The following is a 19225-nucleotide window of genomic DNA, read 5'->3' on the forward strand; positions in this document are numbered from 1 at the left end:
CAGCACCACCTCACGGGTACACCTATCCTAGTGTTCCATATCAGAGCACTGAAAGGAACCACACAACCATAATTGAGCCATGAATCCACTGAAAGGTGAGACCGGGGGGGTTAAAAACATCATGTGTTTCTCTTTCTTGACTCAGTTTGGGAGAATGTATGGAGGTCGGTCAGGAGGGGTGGGGAGGTGTAGATGTTGAACCCCTCGGAGTGTGTTCCACTCTGGGAAGCTTGGCCCGCAAATGGCTGGGGATCATTCTCTGGGTGGTGTATGCATGCCTTGCATACCACAGCTGTGACATGTGTGTGTGTTTGTGTGGAGGGGGGTTGTTCTAGTGGGTGAACAGGGGGAACGAGACGGACCCACGTAGGGATGCTCTAAAAGAAGGAGGAAATCATAAATTGCACTTAATGAAGCAGGAGAAGGGGGCTCGGCGCCGTGTTTTTGTTAACGTGGGGTCACATGAGGGATAAATGATGGGAAAGGAAATTTGACAATTAGGTTTAAAAGGAAGAAGCTGGTATACAAAAGCATGTATGCAGGATATAGAAGCTTTCCACTGGCTTTCATAACTCTTAAAACACATGACCCCTGACCTCTCGGAGAAAAAAAAACGCAGTGTCACTGCAGCGACCGTGGGATGCACGGTTCTAGCCAACGAGACCTCATTAATAGCCGACAGTCTGATTCACTGTCTCGGTGTCTGTGTTGGTGACAAAGCAGCCCCAGTGCCATCTCAAAGTCTCTTCTGAGTGCGCTGCGTGTTATGTAACAGGTTTTCTCTTGGAAAGCCGGGCCCTGTCACTCAAATTCCAGAGGAGGCCATTAAAATTCCTCGCTTCTCATTGATGTGCTGTTGTTCTGTGATCATCGAGTTCTGCGGAGGGCCTCTTTGAGATAAAGGATGTTGCCGGGAGGCTGAACAGCAGATTAACGTGGGACACCTCAGAGAGCTGGAAGTCCTAGGTTTGGAATGATCGAACTTTTTTAGAGGGATTCAAAATGTTTATCCATAACTAATGGCTTACTACTTCAACCATTCGGCTACTACTCTATTTACCAGATATTCAGTATGCTAGTGAACACAACTGCTTCAACTCCATATTTCTATCCTTAACTGACAACATCCACTGTTAGTCCACGTCTGCATTTTAGCTACAACTGTAACGACTCATCACCGCTACAGATGAAAAGGAACAGTTTTACTTGCTTGTGATGGAATAAAATGACTGAAATGCAGTGTGTTTACATGTTCGTGCTTATATGTTTACTCGTTTCTTCTTTCATCTAACTGTTAAAGCTGAATCTGTTTTTCATGTGTTTTGTCTTAAGACATATTTTATGTTCATTTTTCATCTTCAGGCACACAAACACTGATAAAAAATACTTTTAGTGTTGACCTTTATGCTACCTCTATTTTTTCTCACAGTTTATTGAATGGTTATGATTTACTGATCACGTCTTAGACATTATTTATTTGAGGAGAATATAATTTTCTATCCAATGGGTGTCATATATTAGAGTTTTTAATCAAAACAAGAGACACGTGCACATTTAGGTTTTCATTTCAAATAAAAGATAAAACGTCTTCTTTAAAATGCTTTGATGCACTTCTTTAAACTCCTTTATGTATAGCAGTGCTGCTGTGCATGTACTCAGGACTTTTATTATTTCCACTGCTTGTTCTTACCTTCACTTAACTTTTCTGCTCACCTGTTCGGGTCAGACTTCTAAAACTTGTCTTGTTTTCCTGAACAGATGAATGAATTTTTCAATTTGTGCCAAATTATAAACAATTCACAAGAGAACAAAGTTTAAAATGTGTCCACAATCTTCCAGACATCTGAAGCAGCTGGAAAATAAAGTCTTGCTCATTCTCCAGCTGAGTGGCAGACTGTGGCAGTGACAGCCCGGAGAAGGAGGCCCATCCCCCCGCTGCAGATTGGACAAAGCCCGGCCGCCACGCCCAGGGGAGGGGTCTCCGGTCGATTTTGAGGCGCGGTTGAAATACTCACAGCCGTCTCCCTGACATCCTTTAATTTGAGCTCAGCCTCCGTGGGGTTCACACACGCTTAAGGGGGGGTCTTCTCGTTGACAAACCTTTGTAAGGGAGAAGGAGATCCTGTCGGATTTTCACCTCTGTTTTTTAGGCGGAAAGCTCTCACCTATCCCAGAACTGGATTTTTAAATCTCAAAAACTCGAGGGTTTTCTTTTTCGATTTTATTTTTTGTTCATAAAAACTAAAGGAAAGACAGAAATGGGAGCCCAGTTGTCCAAGGGTGGAGTAGCTGTTGAGGGCAAAGCCGCCGCCGACCCTGCTGCTGCTAAAGCCAACGGCCAGGTGAGTAAAGCGGGCCCGGTGCGCCCGAGCATCAGCGGGGAGCCACATGGCACCCGACGCCCACTGGCGGCATGGGTGCCGCGGTGGGGGGCTGGCGGTCGCTCCTTCGTGTCAGGGTTCGTTCATAGCTGTGGGGGAAAAACACTTAAAACTGAATTTAGCCTAAAATGAGGGCATCGGGAGACCTCCGGCTGGGCAGCCGTCGAGCAGCGCGCAGTTGCCCGCCTGCCTTTGTTAATTCCGCCTGCTGTCCCACTGGGGAGATTTACGCGCACATTTCACCCGAGAGCGTCGGATTTGGGTCCCCGTGTGAGTTTTGAGCGTGTTTTCTGTCATGAGTTGAGCGGATAGTCGCTCTGAGCGTCGAACAAAAGATGTGAGGCGAGCGGTGCAAAGGATGCAAATGCGCTCTGCTGGAGGCGCATTTTGCGGAGTTGCAAACAAAGCGCGTGCAGGCGCCAGTTCTGACCCCATTTCCCCCCCGGCTGTTACCCACACACAGTCTCTCTCTCTCACACACACACACACACACACACTGTGGAGTGGGTTTCCGCGTAAACTTTGAACAATTTAAATATGTTAGAAGTGAATTGTGCGTTTCGATTAGTGGTGTGTGACTGATCCGGTCAGGATACGCGTTATTACAGAGATGCCCAGATGAACTCATGTGACCCACTTCGAGACATGTAAAAACGTCCCTGTTGCTGCTGTTGGCGAGTGCGTGGACTGATTGTGGCTTTGTCTGAGCTGAAGCTGATGTGAGCTGTCTGCGCTCTTGCGTGGAGCTGGTAGATGTAGGATGAGAGCGCAGAGCAGGTTTCACGGGGATTCCTTTGTTCCCCAACTTGCTGGTAGTGTTGATGTTTTTGATGTAGCACTACTGCCCCCGTGTGCCAGCTCAGAGTAATACAGACAGCTGTTAAATCCCCCCCCCCCCCTCCCACCACAGTCAGAGCTGCTCTCCTGAAGAATAACATGGATTAACTGTAGGCATAAATGGGCTAATGTTAATGTGTTTACAGTGCACTCATCTCATTATGCATAAATAATTCTTCGTTTCCGCAGGCAGTGTGTTTGCGTTGACCCACCTCCAGTGTTTTAATCTATGACTCTTTCTCTCTGCAGGAGAACGGCCATGTCAAAACCAACGGCGATGTTTCAGCCAAACCCGACGGGGAAGCAGCGGCCGCGGATGGAAATGGAACCGCGGAGCCAGCCAAGGAGGGCGAGACCAGCGCCGGAGATGCTATCGAGCCTGCTCCTGCGGCCGAGGGCGAGGCAGCCAAAGCGGAGGGCGAGGCTGCCAAGGAGGTCAAGAAGAAGAAGAAGTTCTCCCTGAAGAACTCCTTCAAGTTCAAGGGCATCTCGCTGAAGAAGAACAAGAAGGGCAGCGAGGAGGGCAAGGAGGAGGCCACCTCCCCTACGACCGAGGACAAGCCCGAGGAGAACGGCCATGCAGCCAAGGAAACCAAAGAGGAGACGCCGGCCACCGAGGCTAAAGAGGGCGAGGCCGCAGAGGCCGCTCCTGCACCCGAGGAAGAGGCCAAGGCCGCCGAGGAGGCCCCACCAACAGAGGCCGCACCCGCCGAGGAGGCCCCTGCCGAGGACACGACACCCGCAGCCTCCGAGGGCGAGGCCAAGGCAGAGTGACTGCACTCCAGCACGGCACCTGAACTGATTTTCCAAGATTAAAGTATATAAAAATATATATGAGAGACTCGTGCCACGCTCATAAAGTTATAAACAAAACTACAAAAGAAGACAAAGGATATATCACGTTTGCTGATTCAACCACCAGTTCACTGCCTTTTATTAGTTCTTCGACAGACGGAAACTCACCGGGCCCTCTCATGATGAAAGCGTTGGCTGGCGTTGCCCCCTCATGGTACACACAGGGACTGGCGTGCGGCGAAGGTAATGGATTGGATGTGGAGCGAATCAGGAATACTGACTTATTTTCCCAATTCATGGAGAAGCATCCTTTTAAACAGCGTGGCAGCCCTATAACATCTTATTTTTCTTTCTCATCTTTTTTTGGGATCTAAAAATTGTCACCGTCGGCGGAGCGGGGCAGACCATCTCCTTCACTCGAAATGACTGATATATGGACACATAAACCTTTCAGATCATCTTATTAATTTTTAGAATTCTACATTCCTATGTTTTACCCCCAAATTTCAAGTATTTTGTCATGTATAGGGAGGAGAACATCAAGGAGGGGAGGTGGAAAAAGATGTCTTTGTTCGTGCATTTTGGTTCTTTTTCTGGCTAAAACCACATTCGAGCTTCTTGAGTGTTGCAGTGTTCACATTTCAGAATTTATGGCGCAGGGGTTGGGATTGTGTACAAAAAAATGTGAGCTTTTTATCTGCAAACTGTCTCTGTAAATATGTTTTGGCCAATATTTTTGGTTCTCTTTATTTTGCTATCGTTTGAAGATGTTAATGGTTTTACTGTAACTTTTAATAAGGGTAAATAAATGTTTGATCCCCTCTGTCTGTCTTCTGCCTTGTGATTCGCCAAGACCGGAAAATCTGGCTGCTTAAACCTGCAATCTGGACTGATTGCAGTACCACATATAGATGGGATACTATAAACTGGATTCAAACACATGATGGCATATTGACACCACATGAATAAATATCAGGTGTGCATGTACAGGTCATGACAGCAGTAGACACCCTGAGAAATTAAATTATTAACAAAAGGAAAGATTTAAAGCATCATTGTCATGCAAACATAACCTTAATGCAAGAGCTGCACGACCTCATGTGGTCCAGTATGTGGTCATAAAGCATGCTGAGTCACGTGTAGCAAAGCAAAGCATAAATATACATATATCCTAATAACTAATTAACGTTAGGACGCAACATATGGGATACGCAGGCACTAGAGGCCATTTATTTGGCGACCCTCTAGTTGTAATTGGTGGTCTTTATCTCCCTCTGCTGGAGCGACTGCTGTACTGCAAGTGCCTGTGCCGCCTGTTGCCTTCCGGTTAATCATGAACGTTTCGTTTACACGTTGTTGGTGTTTGATGATAAATCGCAGTTGCAGCCTCCTTTTCCTCACAGCTTTGGTAAGCCTTTAACCACACGCACACACAGATTTAAACCGATCAGCTCGTCGAACATCGACGAGTCTACACAGTGGCTGCCACCCACTCATATGTCAATCAAGATTATCCTTCGCTCCTATTGGTAGTTGCTAAGTTGAGTTAAATTTAACTCAGCCCACTTTGTTACGTTTACTTTTTTTGTTTTTTTGCAGACTTTTTACAGTGAAAGCCGTATTTACTGTTAGAGTGGCGCAGAAACAAAAGCGAACATGGCGTCAAACGCTGCCCACCGTTTATCTATGTATCATGTTTGCATACTGGTCCCGCTGATGTCCAGACTCAGTAATATTCGTGCGGGTTCACAGACGAGGTGGCCGAGTGGTTAAGGCGATGGACTGCTAATCCATTGTGCTCTGCACGCGTGGGTTCGAATCCCATCCTCGTCGCAGTGAATGTTTTGTAGGTAAAACCTGAAATGGGTATTATTCCGTGTGACAGTTCGACTCGGATCTTTTTTTAACAACACGTTCCGTCTTGAAGTAAAGAGACATTTAAATTTTTTAAAAGATCTGTCGCCCTTTTTGGCTTTTTTGTTAAACTGCTTTGAAAAATTGGATGAAAACCGCATTACTCTTGTCTTTTAAATTCCTTGTGCAACAGGGGTGTCAAACATCAGGGTTGAGGGCCAGAACTGGCCCACCAAAGGGTCTAATTTGGCCATCTGGATGTCTTAGCAATGTGCTAAAACTATAGTGAAGTCATGTCTTTTTCTTTTTTTTTTAAATGCATTGCTTTCCTTTTATTGGGTCTGGCAACATTAAAGATGAGTAAAAACATAATAAATGTAATTAATTTATAAATCCTGACAGGTTTTTAGTTACAAAACATGTAATGTGTCTATTTTCATGTGGATGCAATGATATTAAATACTGAAAGTAAACAGTTTAAAAGATGTTAAAATTTATTTTTTCATGCTGGAGTTTTTAACTTCATGAGCTGTCTGTGTTTCATGAAATAGAATTAAAAGTCTCACAATCATCATGAAATACCGCTGGTCACTTATTCGGGCAATTATACTGAAGCATTGCCTGACATACAAATAAAACTGTATGTAGTTCAAACAAATTTGAAGCATTATTGATATTAACTTTAACTTAAATGTTCATAAAGTGTGCAAATATGCAAATAAATGTCACATTTGTTCAATTTTGAGAATGCTGCTATCTAGTGGTAACATGTTTAAACTGTTATTGTTCCACATTTTGACTTTTTTTGCTCAGGTTTCAGTCAGATAAATATGACAAATGGTGTATTTGTGAAGTACTCTGTGTTTTTAATGAAAAATGAAACCTTTATTTGCTGTTTAAGCAACAACGCAGCAGCATTGTAGGATAATACTGCACATATACAGCTTCATTCCTGCAAAGAAAAGACAGTCTACACAAACAGTTTATAATCAGTTTCTTTTTTATTACAAGCAGATAAATATATCACTGTAATGTCAACAACAGCCTGTTATTTATATAAAAAATAATCTTGGACCACAGCATGTCATTCCAGCTGACTCATAGTCAGAGCAGAAGTGAGTGCGAAGATTAAACTAGAGATTAAAGTAGACATGTCTCGTAAAAATCACACAAAGACAGTAGCTAAGGTTCACACTCTCCACTTTAAATAGTAAAAATCTAATAACCGTAATTAAAGGTAAATTTTAAAACCTGGTGACTAAAGCTCATCTTAACAGGCCACACAGCAAAAATGTGTCTAAAACATGTCTCCCAGGTGTCCAGCAGATCACTTGTGTTTGCTTTCTAACCATTCCCAAACTTCAGCTCTGAAAACGGTTAGTGAGAGTCGGATATTTTCTTCTTTACTGTAAAACTTTGCTACCACCACCTGACAGCTACTCCGACTGACTTCTTTCCAAAAGTGGGATAAAAAAATGACTTAAGGATCATATTTCAAATTCTGTGGCCTTTACTTAACTCTTGGACCCAACTGCAGTAGTGGCCACAATTTGGATATCGCAGTCCGGCATTTTTGCCTGAAGGTCAAAGGGCCCAAGGCACAGTTTTTACACCCATCTGTTGCCATTTAGGTACCACCAGATTTGATAATCAAGAGCAAGCACAGGAGAAAAATCCATCCATCCATCTGCTGCTCCAAGCTAACCAGAGGAGCCCATCCTGTCCCTGCCCTTGTTCTAATCTCACCAGTGTGCCCCAAGGTTTTATCTCATGCTCCTCACTTAGAAGGCACCTACTTGGCACTTTAGTCTAATGGAGAGACCAGGCGCCTTTTCCACAATCTAATTTTTGGGACATAGATGAGACCATAGATGATGGTGGGAGTGTAGATCGATCAGTAAATCAACAGCTTTGTTTACATTTGGCATATTTTTCTGTTTAAGTATCAGAAAAGTCAGAAATAAAAACCACACCTGATGTTTTTAACTGGGGACAGACCTCCTGCCTCCATTGCTGCCCCGTGACATTACGGTGGCCTTATTAAAGCACAAGATTCAACCACCAGATGATGGCGCTAACAAAACGATAAAAATAGATGTGTCTATAATTAACACACATTTCACTGAATATTATTTTAATCTTTAGAATTGTATACAAAATTGTTAGATCTTTGTCAGGGTTGCAGTTTTACTGCAAAAACTGTGCATTAAATGCACCGTAGACCTCAGATCAGAACAAGCCGGGTGTATCTTAGTGTAAAGCAGGAATCTCAAACTCATTTCACATCCTGTGACACATCTTAAGTGTCCGAACCAGCCAAACACCCCTTTCTGTCAGTGTAAAGATGTTAAACTGCACAGTGCAGTTTCAACAGTGCAGTTTTAGATAGCAAGTGTTGTAATCTGCAATATTTACAATGGTGTGAGACAATTAATTAAATAGTCGTTTGCTGCAGATTCTTAAATCAATAACCTAAAATTAAATTCCATTTAATTTATCTTGTTGATACGGAATAACCTGAATGTTTGTCCTCGCATCTTTGTGACATAAACAGTGAAAAAATGCGATGTCGGACCGCTGACAGTCCTCTTCTTCAGCAGTGTTTTCTGGTCAGCAGCTCTAGGTGCCATTTCTTTAACGCAGCTGACATCATGAACGTTTCATATGCAGCTGGATGAGAGGATCATAATCCACAGGAACTAGGGATGGGTACCGGTTCTGTCATAAACGGTAGTAACCAGACCGAAAAGCAGCGCACATTTCGGTGCTTTTTTTTCCCTGAGATGTCATACACTTTGGATTCCAGCCAATCATTTTACCTTTGCGAGCGTAGTAGGCGGGCCCAGGTACGTACGTTCTTTTAGAGCAGAGCTACAGATTAGAAATGCCCAAGGCGAAGCGGTCAAAAGTCTGGCTGTACTTCACAGCAAAAGATGCAAACTCAGCAGCCTGCAACAAGTGCTTGAAGCTGATATTGTGCAAAGGAGGTAACACCTCGAATCTGATGAAACACCTGGCGACGTATAGCATTTTGTTAAAAGCCGAGAAATGCGCCGTATTTGATAGCTTGCTGCAAGAGCTCACACCGAGCACATCTACTGCGGGTGTGGTGCCTGTTATTGGACCCGGAGTTAGCAACATCCCCCAAAAACCCGAAGAGTAGAGTCCTGGCCCCTAGCCCTGCCAGTGTAGCAGAAATGATGACGGATGATGATGCAGCAGCAGCCGTTCTTCTCTGCGTGAGTAGCTTAATGTTGTTCGTGTGTAATTTACGTTGAGTAGGCTAACCACGTTATTACATTAATGCATGTAGGGTGAACTAGCAAACACCGTCGTAGTTACATGCGGCTGTCTTCTTGTTTGATGGCAGATACTCCCTTCACCCTGGCCAAAAAGGCTAAAATGACCAAAGAAAAAGTGGAAAACAGTTAAACATGAGAGGTTTTTGTACAAAGATTGTTTTTTCCATTGTTTAAGCACTGCTTCCAGCCAAGAGTGATACTATAAATCCCCTATAGCTGCAGAAAACTCTAACATTGTTATCTTTTTACAAAAAAAACAGCTGAACATGAGAGGTTTCTGGACCAATTTTGTGTTCTCCATTCTTTAAGCACCGGTTCGAGCACCGTTTAAGCACCGGCACTGTTTCAAAAGTACCAGTTTGGTACTGGTATCGGATAAAACCTAAACAATACCCATCGCTTACAACCCTTTTTGATCAGTTTCAGTAGTCTTATTGGGTACTTTCTGTTCCTGTTGGCGAGCCATGATTGCAGCTTGCAGAATGCTAGAGTACTGTAGTTTTAGCATCCTTCCTCTTGCTTAACTCCAGCTCGCTGTCGGTCACTGTCGGATCTCTCCTGCTTCTGCACTGAGAGCGGGCTGGAGCAATGGTAGTGAGCTCGTGCTGGTCAGCGAAGACGAGCCTCTCGTTCTCATGTCGGATCTTTAATATTTTCATGATGCGCTTGCCGATGAGGTAAATCATTTCGAGGATACACATGAGGATGCAAACCGCACTGGAGATGACCATGAACAGCATGAAGATCTTTTTTTCCGTCGGACGGCTGATAAAGCAGTCAACGGTGTTGGGGCACGGCGACAGCTGACACTTGGACAACCTGACAGAAAAGAGTACAGCAGGTTTTAACGAGTTCAGAACAACACTGGTTCATTTTAATAACAGTAAGTTACCAGCATTACCTGGGCAGGTCATATCCATGATATAACTGAAACAGGATATAGAGAAAAGCTGAGTCAAATCCAGCTTTGAAGATCAAACTCAGCAGATACGTCCACCATAGGCCTCCTCTCTTCTTGCCAGGGTTGGCGTAGAGGTGCGAGCCCTGGTGCAGCTCGACATATTTCCTGTCCTTTCCTTCACGGAGTTTCACGTGAGCCATCACCATCAGAGACGGGCAGGTGACAAAGATGAGCTGCAGCGCCCACAGGCGGATGTGGGAGATGGGGAAGATGTGGTCGTAGCAGACATTGGTACAGCCGGGCTGCAAAACAAAGTCGGGGTCGTAACTCGCTTAAGTAGCTCGTCTCACGTCTCAGATGGAGAAAATCAGCAAGAGCAAAGGATTTTTGCATTAAAGAGAAACTTGGAGAAAAGAAAGTGGCTGTATTTTTATTTTAGAGTACAGCTAATGCAGATGTCATATGATGATAAATACAAACAGAGGGACTGTTGTGGTGTCAGAATGAGAAGCTGATGCAGAAGGTTTTAATGCCTCTGTATGACGCTAAAAACTGACGATGCTTTGAAACCAGTTTCTGCTTTTAGGGCATAAATATAAAACAAAAATAAAGTTTAAGACAAAAGATACAAAAAGAACCAGGTTAGTGAGACATGAAGTATTTTGCTTTTCTTTACTTTTTGCTTGCTTTCATTTATTTGAGAAGATATCCTATAATTATAATATGCTGTACACAATATGCTTTTAATACAAGGCTTTTAATGTAACACCAACACTAATTCAGTCTTACAATCTAATTTGGTAAATACGTGACAAATGAAAGGAAAAGCTCAAATAAACGAGTGACTGCAGAGGCTTTCACCGAAGTGCACAACTGAATTAACATTCAGTCGAGGTTTAAGGCAGGCATTGGAAATGCTGGGTAGGTTCTGTATTGATCGTGAGAGGAGAAGATCCCACTGATTAAATGGAAGACAAATAAATCGCAGCGCACAAAAGCTGCAAAACTGGCTCCTGTTTTAATAGGAACAGTGAGCAAAGGAAGGTTTGCCTTTATGATGCGTGGAAAAGTCATCAATAATCGTTTTGTGGTCACGTTCAGTGGCTGTGATGCTCGTGCATTAGTGTGAACAGTAAGGATAAACAGACCACAAGGTGAAAGTTCATAAACCCGTCCTATTGGTGGCATTTTTCGGCGCACCTGTACTCTGACAGGGAAGGATCAAATCACTACATTAGTGGCGTCCGGTGATTCTTGGAACACAAGAGATGGATTAACAGTATGAAAACGATGTGAGTCATATTTATGAAGTTACATTTGTTTTGTTCACGACCGCCGTTCATGTCGACTGAACTTTTTTACGATCACTTCGTTAGTGTCTTCCTGATGTTCGGTTCAACCGTGTTGTCTCGATGTGATATCTGTCTGTTGTTTTGACTTTCATCGTAGTGTTCGACTGTGTCGTGCTGCACATCACACACAGAGCAACACAGTCAAATGACATAAAGACTACATGCAAAACAGAGCGCTCACAACACGAGACCAAAGAGGTAAAGCTGCACTGACAGACCGAAGTCACTGCTGGGCAATTTTTCATCTTTTAGTTCATATGACAAAGTTTCAGCGTTCTTCATTATATAACAGTTTCAAATTTAGAATAAAAAGTTCTGTATAGAGAAGACTGAAACATTATATCAGAAAGCTGCACTGAATTTATGTAGATCCCAGCCTGCCAACATATTGTGTCTAAGAGGGAATTTCGTCTTTTGCAGTTACCTTTGTTAGAAAAAGTTAGATGCATTCACTGAGTCATAGTACTTTAACAACGTTCTGAAAGAATTAAAAGTTCAACTTATGGGATAATATAATTAAATAAAATTTTGTATCCTTTAAAAAATATGCAGGATTACAGATTTCCTGCTACCGAGAAGGTCAAATACAAGGTCAGTGTAGAGGTGAAATAGAGGCTTCATTAGATTTATGATGATACTTAATATATTTTACATTTCATTAAACTTGGATGAAGAGCAGAGAGGCCGTCTGAAAATGAGGAAGGTTTCTTCAGTCCATTCAGGTAACGGGGTAATTAACCCTGGATCCCTCCCAATATGCAAGGACATGTCAGCGTATGTTTGTGAGTCGTCAGGAGATGAAAGGACAGAAAAAAACAAGTTCGTCCCGAAGACGAAACAGCTAAGAGCGAGCTGAGCGATGCAGTCACAGCTCGATTTGTGTGACCTTAACGTCTCATATGATGGCAAGGTGTGGCCATGGCTCACAGACATGTTCTGCCACTTTGAGATGTGTTGGCTACATCGGTTTCAGAAGCGCTTTGGCTGAACATCAGGATGCTTTGACAGGTAATTAACCATCAGGCACGATGTTTATGTGGGTGGAAAACAACCTTGTATGTGGAAGACTTGGTGAATCAAACCTGAGGAGGAGTGAAGCTGTTCTGGGCTAACATCTTTGTTTTCAGTTAAATTTCTTCACAGAAGCTTTATTATAATCCAAAATGACCCAATTAGACCATCCAAAGGCACTGTATGTGTGAGTAAGCCATTTGGTAGCTGAATCTTTTTCTTTAATCAACTGCTGGTTGGTGATAGTTTTCTGCATCAGTAACCAACACAAATTCAACTTTTGAGGACAGCTGACATTAATTGTCAGCCCATTTTCTTTTCATTTATCTATGCTTTGGACTGTAAAGCACATTCTTTCAAACCAAGACCACAACCACCATCACCACCTCTGAAGTGACTCGGGCAGGTTAACTTTCCAGTTTTAAAAACGTCTCTATATTGAGTGTAAATGTAGAAAATCAGTGGACCAGATTTCCCTGAAGGGCTTATGAACCAGTGCTGTAACATTCTCAACAACTCTTATTTCTCCCTGTCACTGAAAAACATTGGAAGGTGGGGTTAGTGACAGCCTTACCTGTCGGGTGTTACACACAAAGTCTTTGTTTTCGTCACCCCACACCCTCTGAGCTGCCACCACGAACACCAACACTCGGAACACGAACACCATGGACAGCCAAATCCGCCCAAACGCCGTGGAGTACTGATTGACTCCGCTCAGAAGATTCTCCAATCCTGACCAGTTCATCCCTGTCGCTGTTGGACTGGCCTTTGAGATAAATGCTCTGTGAAGAAAAACAAAAATACTAATTACCTTCCCTTAGATTTAGCTTTGCATTCTATTCTTATTCTCAAATTTGGTCTTGCTATCGTTAAGGATCAGCTGCAATGTGGGTCACATAAATACATGTCTGGGCTTGCATGAATTCATTCGTATCAGCCAAACAGGAGAGAGTACACATTTAGAAACACTGTAGGTTTGCACAACAGTACAACTGCTGATTCCCTTTAATGCCCAATAAATCATTATTTAGGCTTATTCATCTTATCTGGATCCTCACTAATGAAACTGCATGCTTCAGTAACTGTAACAAAATGTAAACAGTTAAAATAAAATAAAATAAGGGCCATAAAATGATGAATAAAACAAATCTACCGTTTGTTTGCATTTGCCTACATGTAGAAAAATATGACCACCACAATTTTATGTTAGTTTAAATTAGCTGTGACAGCTGACATCCTCTGAGATTGAAGCATTAAATCTAGGCAAACGTGCCAAAAACCAGCCCCAGAAACAAGTCAGGCCCTGTGGACTTAGTTTAAAAACCCAAATTTAGAGCAGAAACAAGCACACTTAAGGCCAGCTCATTTTATTCTTTTCATAACAAATCTACAGGAGATTAACTTTTGTTTAACGCACCCATTTACAGTGTATACAAGGCTTAAAGTTATGTATTATTGTGGGCGTGGTTCCCTTGGTTGACAGTTGGGTGCCTGCACAAGTGGCTAACGCTCTTTATCTCATTTGTCGTTTGTCATATTGGTGCCTTTTGAAGCTGACAAGTCTGTGTTCCAGTTTTATTGGTTCTAGTATTAGAACAAGTATCTGATTCTGAATGCATGCAGTTGACAGAAGCAGCTTGTTTATGAAGCAAGTGTTAAAGCAATATGGTCACATGTCCTTCAGCAATGTTTTTGGGCTGGTTAGAGCATCTAACCACTTGTTTACCTTACAAAATGTAAATGGAGCACTCAAAGTGATTTATATAACATGCCTCATTCACAAAAGCATTGTTTTTTGCTTTCTAGCTAACATTCACTCACATTCATGTTCCGATCGATGCATCGGAGAATGACTTGGGGTTTGTATCTTGCCCAAGGACATTTTGCATGCAGACTGGAGGAGCGAGGGATCAAACCACTAACCATCCAGTAAATCTTTGACCTGCCCTAACTCCTGAAATGCAACCAACACATTTCTTTCTTGCAAAATGGATTATTGCATCTTTCTTAAGGGCAAAACAAAGCATCACACACAAATGTGCAGGGAAGCTTGTGAAAATCTTGAATTGTATTAGAGTTATTGTGCTAATGCTTTTTTATTATAGACATTTGAGCTTCTCATATTAGAAAAAGACTCACGCTCTTCTCAGTTTGACTGTGTATGATGTCAGTGGCAGTGGATATACCCAATACGATCGTCACAGACACACTGCTCTGGCATTAAAACCTTAAAGGCAGATGAAATGGCTTGTTTCAGATAGAGGATAAATTCAGAGGCTGCCTTAAGGCTTGGGATAAGCCGAATAAGACTTATTTTGAGCAATGAATCCTCCAAAGTTACTCTACTACGGTCCAAGAATAGAAATATGAAGCTGTAAATAACTGAAGGTGTTTCTTAAATATGTACACATATAATCTGAGCACAACATGACTGTATGTCTGTGTGATTTTAACACCTAGAGAGTCTTTTATTAACACTGTGCTCTTGGATTCTATGTGCTCACAGGTTATCTGTCAGTATCAACTGTCTGCATGTTTGCTGCTGCTGAATGACATTTATCAGTGAACACCCTAATGACATGCACCCCAGCTTATCTACGAGGCTATGGTTTCTGAACACTGTTCAGTGTGTGCAATCAAAGTGAAGTTTTCTGAACTCTCAGAGTTTCCAAAGCTTGCAAAGACAAAAACATGCTTTTGATGCTTTTTGCTACATTTCTGCTTAGATTTTTATGTGCTTCAGGCAAATGTTAAATGCAGAAATATAGGAGAAGAAGCTTAAATGGAAGGCGTGGGTGTATTCTTTCAAAGAGAAAAGGATGAACTTTCAAAGTACTGCAGTTGTTTAGAAGAAGGAAATAAAATCCATATGGTTTCTGTAACACGCACAGGCCTCTGTGGTTTCTGGCACAGTAGAAGGTCAGTCAGTGTTTAGAAAAGAGTTAAATATTTGGAATTTACGAAAGAGCATTGGCTCAGTTTGGAGGAGTTTTCTCTGTTAACACTTTAAACTCCAGATTAACTCCTGCAGCAGAGGCTGTTTATGTTGGGGTCAGTATTTTTGAATTGAAGGCAGTATTCCAGGATGAATTTCCTTTTTTTTAAGACAAATTAAATATTGTTTTAAAAATAAAGAAACTGTTAAATCTTTGTAGAAACGGGGCAAAAAGTATTTTAAGATTCAAACTAAGCAACAAAAAAGTCGATAATACAATGCATGTGTAAATCGTATTGTCATTGGGAGTGTACGGTCGACCTCTGACAAGCACAGACCAGCAAAACGGTGACCCAACTGAGACCATGAACTCAGGTATGGCCATTATTTTGGATGCTCAACACTGCTTACAATCAAACGTTTGACAGGTAAAATGCCACTAAGACACCTTCACCAAAACTTCCAGTTCAACCACTTTAACACCAATGGTTTACTCCTGGTGGATGGGAGTGGCATGCGTGGGAATGCAGGGAATGCAGATGTTCAGAGCAGCAAAGTGGACAGAAACAGGAAATAACAGGAAAAAAACAGCACGAAAAGCACAGACAGTTCTTCAGTGGACATTTTTCACTTGAGCTACTTGTATGTTATCATTTCTGTCGTCTGCACAGTTAGCTGAACGATCAACCACAGCATAAGAGAGCAGCTGACATGCAGCTGGTTGTGACGCTGCCCCCTGGTGGCATTAATCAGTTATAACATGTAGGTGACAATCTGCAAAGCTGTCCATAGGCTCTACGTAAGACCAACACACAGCCATTATTAGCTAAACCATTGCTCTGACTTTTTGAGGGTCCAGTAGGTTTATGACATGTAGAGTAGCCAAATTTCATTCCCAGAGTGAAAACGTTTTTAACTTTTTATGAAATTCTGTTGCTTCTTTTTTCTCCAAAAGGATCATTTCACATTTAATTGTAGCTAAAATGACACAATTTATTTAACAATTGTAAAAAGAAAAAATTGTATTTAAAAATTGTATAACCATTTTTGTTATACAAAATCACTGATATCAGTATTTTAGCTGTGCGGAAGTGAAGAAAGGTTTGAAAGCTTTTTGGGACCTGTTGTGCTGTTGGACAACAGAAGCAGAAAAACATAAATGAGAACAGCTTTGATGGGATTTCAGCTGTATTTAAGTTTATATGAGCACAGAGAAGAGGACAGAAGCAAACAGCTTGTAATGTTAGTCTGTGCTAAGACTAAACTTAAAGGGATTTCCCAATTTTTGTGGGACAATTATTGTTTAATAAAAGGAATCAGTAGTGGTTTCTACTAATGCCACTGTGGACGTGCTTTGTTCATAGCTTGTACAGTCTAGTTTAACAGTAGTGGACTGAGAAGCAGCTGATCGTTGGTGGCGGGCATTCTGACAGTTTGTCAGTGATGCAGGAAAGAACCAAAAGAAATACAAACGAGCCATCCCAGGATCCTCAGCAGCAGTGTTTTGTACCATAGACATATATTTGGTTACAGTCATGTAAGAGACTAAAGCAAAGAGAAAACCTAAAAGACATAAAGGAGGCACTTTAATAGAAACTTTATGTATCATCGGTGGCTACATGGAAAGTTTTTACTGTAATGTGAACCCCGCTCCACCACGCCTCGGTCTTTTTGATGAACCTAGAGTTGACCACCATTTTTTTCCCCTCATATTCTAACACTTAGTCATAACAAAAGGAAATGTTTGTTCCATAGCTGGTTATTATTTTAAATGAGTTTCCCTATTTTTCTAGCATATAAACAACTCGTGTTCACCTTTTGCATTACTTTTAAAAAGAACAAAAACATACTTTAGCTTGGCCAGGGGATAAATGACAGACTCCTGAATACAGTTTCCATGTTTACCGCTCACTCCTGACTTTAGGATACAGTAAAATTATTGAAAACCAAACAGAGAAAGGAACTTACTTGGAAGTGAAACGCCACTTAAACACCCCGTGTGCCGACACCAGCAGGCGAAGACTAAGCACTGAAGGGAAAAGCTACTTTCAGCTTTTCAGCTCCTTTCTTTCCCCTGCTGCCTCTGTCTACTCATTCTTTCCTCAGAACGCCTGCCAAACCAGATTCAGCAGCGACGTCATGACAGACGCACACATGAACATCGGCTGCGTAGACTCCACTCCCTAGAAAACATGTAACCTAACACGTTATAAATAAGTAAAGCAACAGACACAAATTCTTCATTGAGAAGGAAGACAGAACATCCAGCTATGTCAAACAGAAAGCCTGGTGTGTGTGTGTGTGTGTGTGTGTGTGTGTGTGTGTGTGTGTGTGTGTGTGTGTGTGTGTGTGTGTGTGTGTGTGTGTGTGTGTGTGTGTGTGTGTGTGTTTGGGGGTTGAAGAGAGTAACTAAGAGAGAAAACGCCACACCCTGAATGCGGACAGCTTGTGGAAACTAATGCAAATATCCTCAGATGGCAAACAGCTTAGCAGAATCATAGTATATCAAACAGGGTTGGGAGCAGATTGCAGCAGTTTATCTCAACCTGTTTAATGATTGTGACACACAGTAGATTAACAGAAATCAGCCTGGATCTTTGATCTGGATAAACCTTTCAAGTTTGTGTAACCATGTGCGATAGGTGGCTAATCAAAACAGTTTACAGTATAGGAAAAGCCTGCTTTTTGCCCGTCTCATCCTCCAGTGTGATTTTCCATAATAAGTGTTAACTTTCTGTTCGGTCTGTCTGTGAAGGTTCTCAGTCATCGAGGTCATTATAATCTTAGCTTGGGAAGATAAGCGTCTGGACTTCTTTAAGTTTCTTGAATTGGTGGAAAGACACTCCCATAGGGCTTAAATATGAGACTCTCCACCAAGCTTCTCGGATGAGAGGTGAAATGTCTTCAAGAAACTTAAAGAAGTCCAGATGCTTTTCTTTCCAAGCTCCTTAAATTTCTGGTGTGACACTGGCATTTGTAATTTCATTCCTATAGCACATTGCATTACATGCAAACTCAGTGTGCTTAATAATAAAAACATAAAAACAGTTTGCATTTTCTGCCTGCCTCTGTTATCAGAGTACAAGCAACAGGGAACCCATATTCACTGCAGGTTTTCTCCATGTTGAACAAACCAAACAAAGATTTGGACTAAGGGTAAAATAAATTTTCTCAGAACAGAACAAAAATCTGTTTTTCAGCCCTGAAATTTCCATGTGGATATCCTCTTTATTTAAGACATTGTGAGGGCTGGAAAAGGTACGCTTCTTGAAAAAGGTCCCAAATTTTAGTGCAACCCTGTGTAGGTACTGTATTTTGGAAAAATAGTATATTGTATTACTTATGCTGAGATTACCAGAGTGAAATCGATTCTGAGGGGATTGAGTCGAAACCTTTTTCCAATTTGACAGATTTTATATGAAATAACCTGCATACAAAACAAATAGCAGGACATTTAGGTTTGGGGAAAAAAATGTTGTTGTTTTTTTTAACAGAGGAAGTTAAAATACATGTTTTTCTCTAATAAGTTATTTTAAAGGTGTAAAAAAAAAAACTGTGTGCATGATCACATGTTTATTTATGGTTTTGTCTGAATACTGGTTTTCTGCAGGCCAGTTGATAGGTGGAAGGCTTCATGATAGCATAGGTGGCATAAAATCATATAAATTTGATGTTGTTGTTGTGAAATTAAAATAATGTGATGTTTCGATGCAAAGGGGGGGTGAGGTGGCACCAATGCTTCACAGCAAGGAGGTCCCAGGTTTGAATCCAGTCTGGGGGTTTTCAACTTGCAGTCCAGCTTCCTCCCATAGTCCAAAGGCCTGCTTTGGGTTAAGTTATTGGGCTATTCTGAACTG

The 19225-nt window shown here is 41.9% G+C and overlaps 2 protein-coding genes and 1 non-coding gene across 3 annotated transcripts; 2 read left to right on the forward strand and 1 right to left on the reverse strand.

The window, feature by feature from the left end:
• Positions 1-2021: 2021 nt before the first annotated feature.
• marcksl1a (MARCKS-like 1a) lies at positions 2022-4836 on the forward strand. Its single transcript, XM_026152366.1, has 2 exons — positions 2022-2342; positions 3468-4836. The coding sequence occupies exons 1-2, from the start codon at positions 2259-2261 to the stop codon at positions 3990-3992; spliced, it is 609 nt and encodes a 202-aa protein (XP_026008151.1). The 5' UTR covers positions 2022-2258; the 3' UTR covers positions 3993-4836.
• A 928-nt stretch (positions 4837-5764) lies between these two features.
• trnas-gcu (transfer RNA serine (anticodon GCU)) lies at positions 5765-5846 on the forward strand. Its single transcript has one exon. It is a non-coding gene; the product is annotated as a tRNA-Ser (tRNA).
• Positions 5847-9517: 3671 nt separating this feature from the next.
• Positions 9518-17621, reverse strand: LOC113012266 (gap junction beta-3 protein-like). Its single transcript, XM_026152365.1, has 4 exons — positions 17337-17621; positions 13008-13215; positions 10071-10372; positions 9518-9988 (listed from the first exon to the last, which is right to left on the reverse strand). The coding sequence occupies exons 2-4, from the start codon at positions 13176-13178 to the stop codon at positions 9655-9657; spliced, it is 807 nt and encodes a 268-aa protein (XP_026008150.1). The 5' UTR covers positions 13179-13215; positions 17337-17621; the 3' UTR covers positions 9518-9654.
• Between the last annotated feature and the right edge of the window lie 1604 nt (positions 17622-19225).

This window comes from Astatotilapia calliptera, chromosome 19, assembly GCF_900246225.1.
Source record: "Astatotilapia calliptera chromosome 19, fAstCal1.2, whole genome shotgun sequence".
NCBI lineage: Eukaryota > Metazoa > Chordata > Actinopteri > Cichliformes > Cichlidae > Astatotilapia > Astatotilapia calliptera.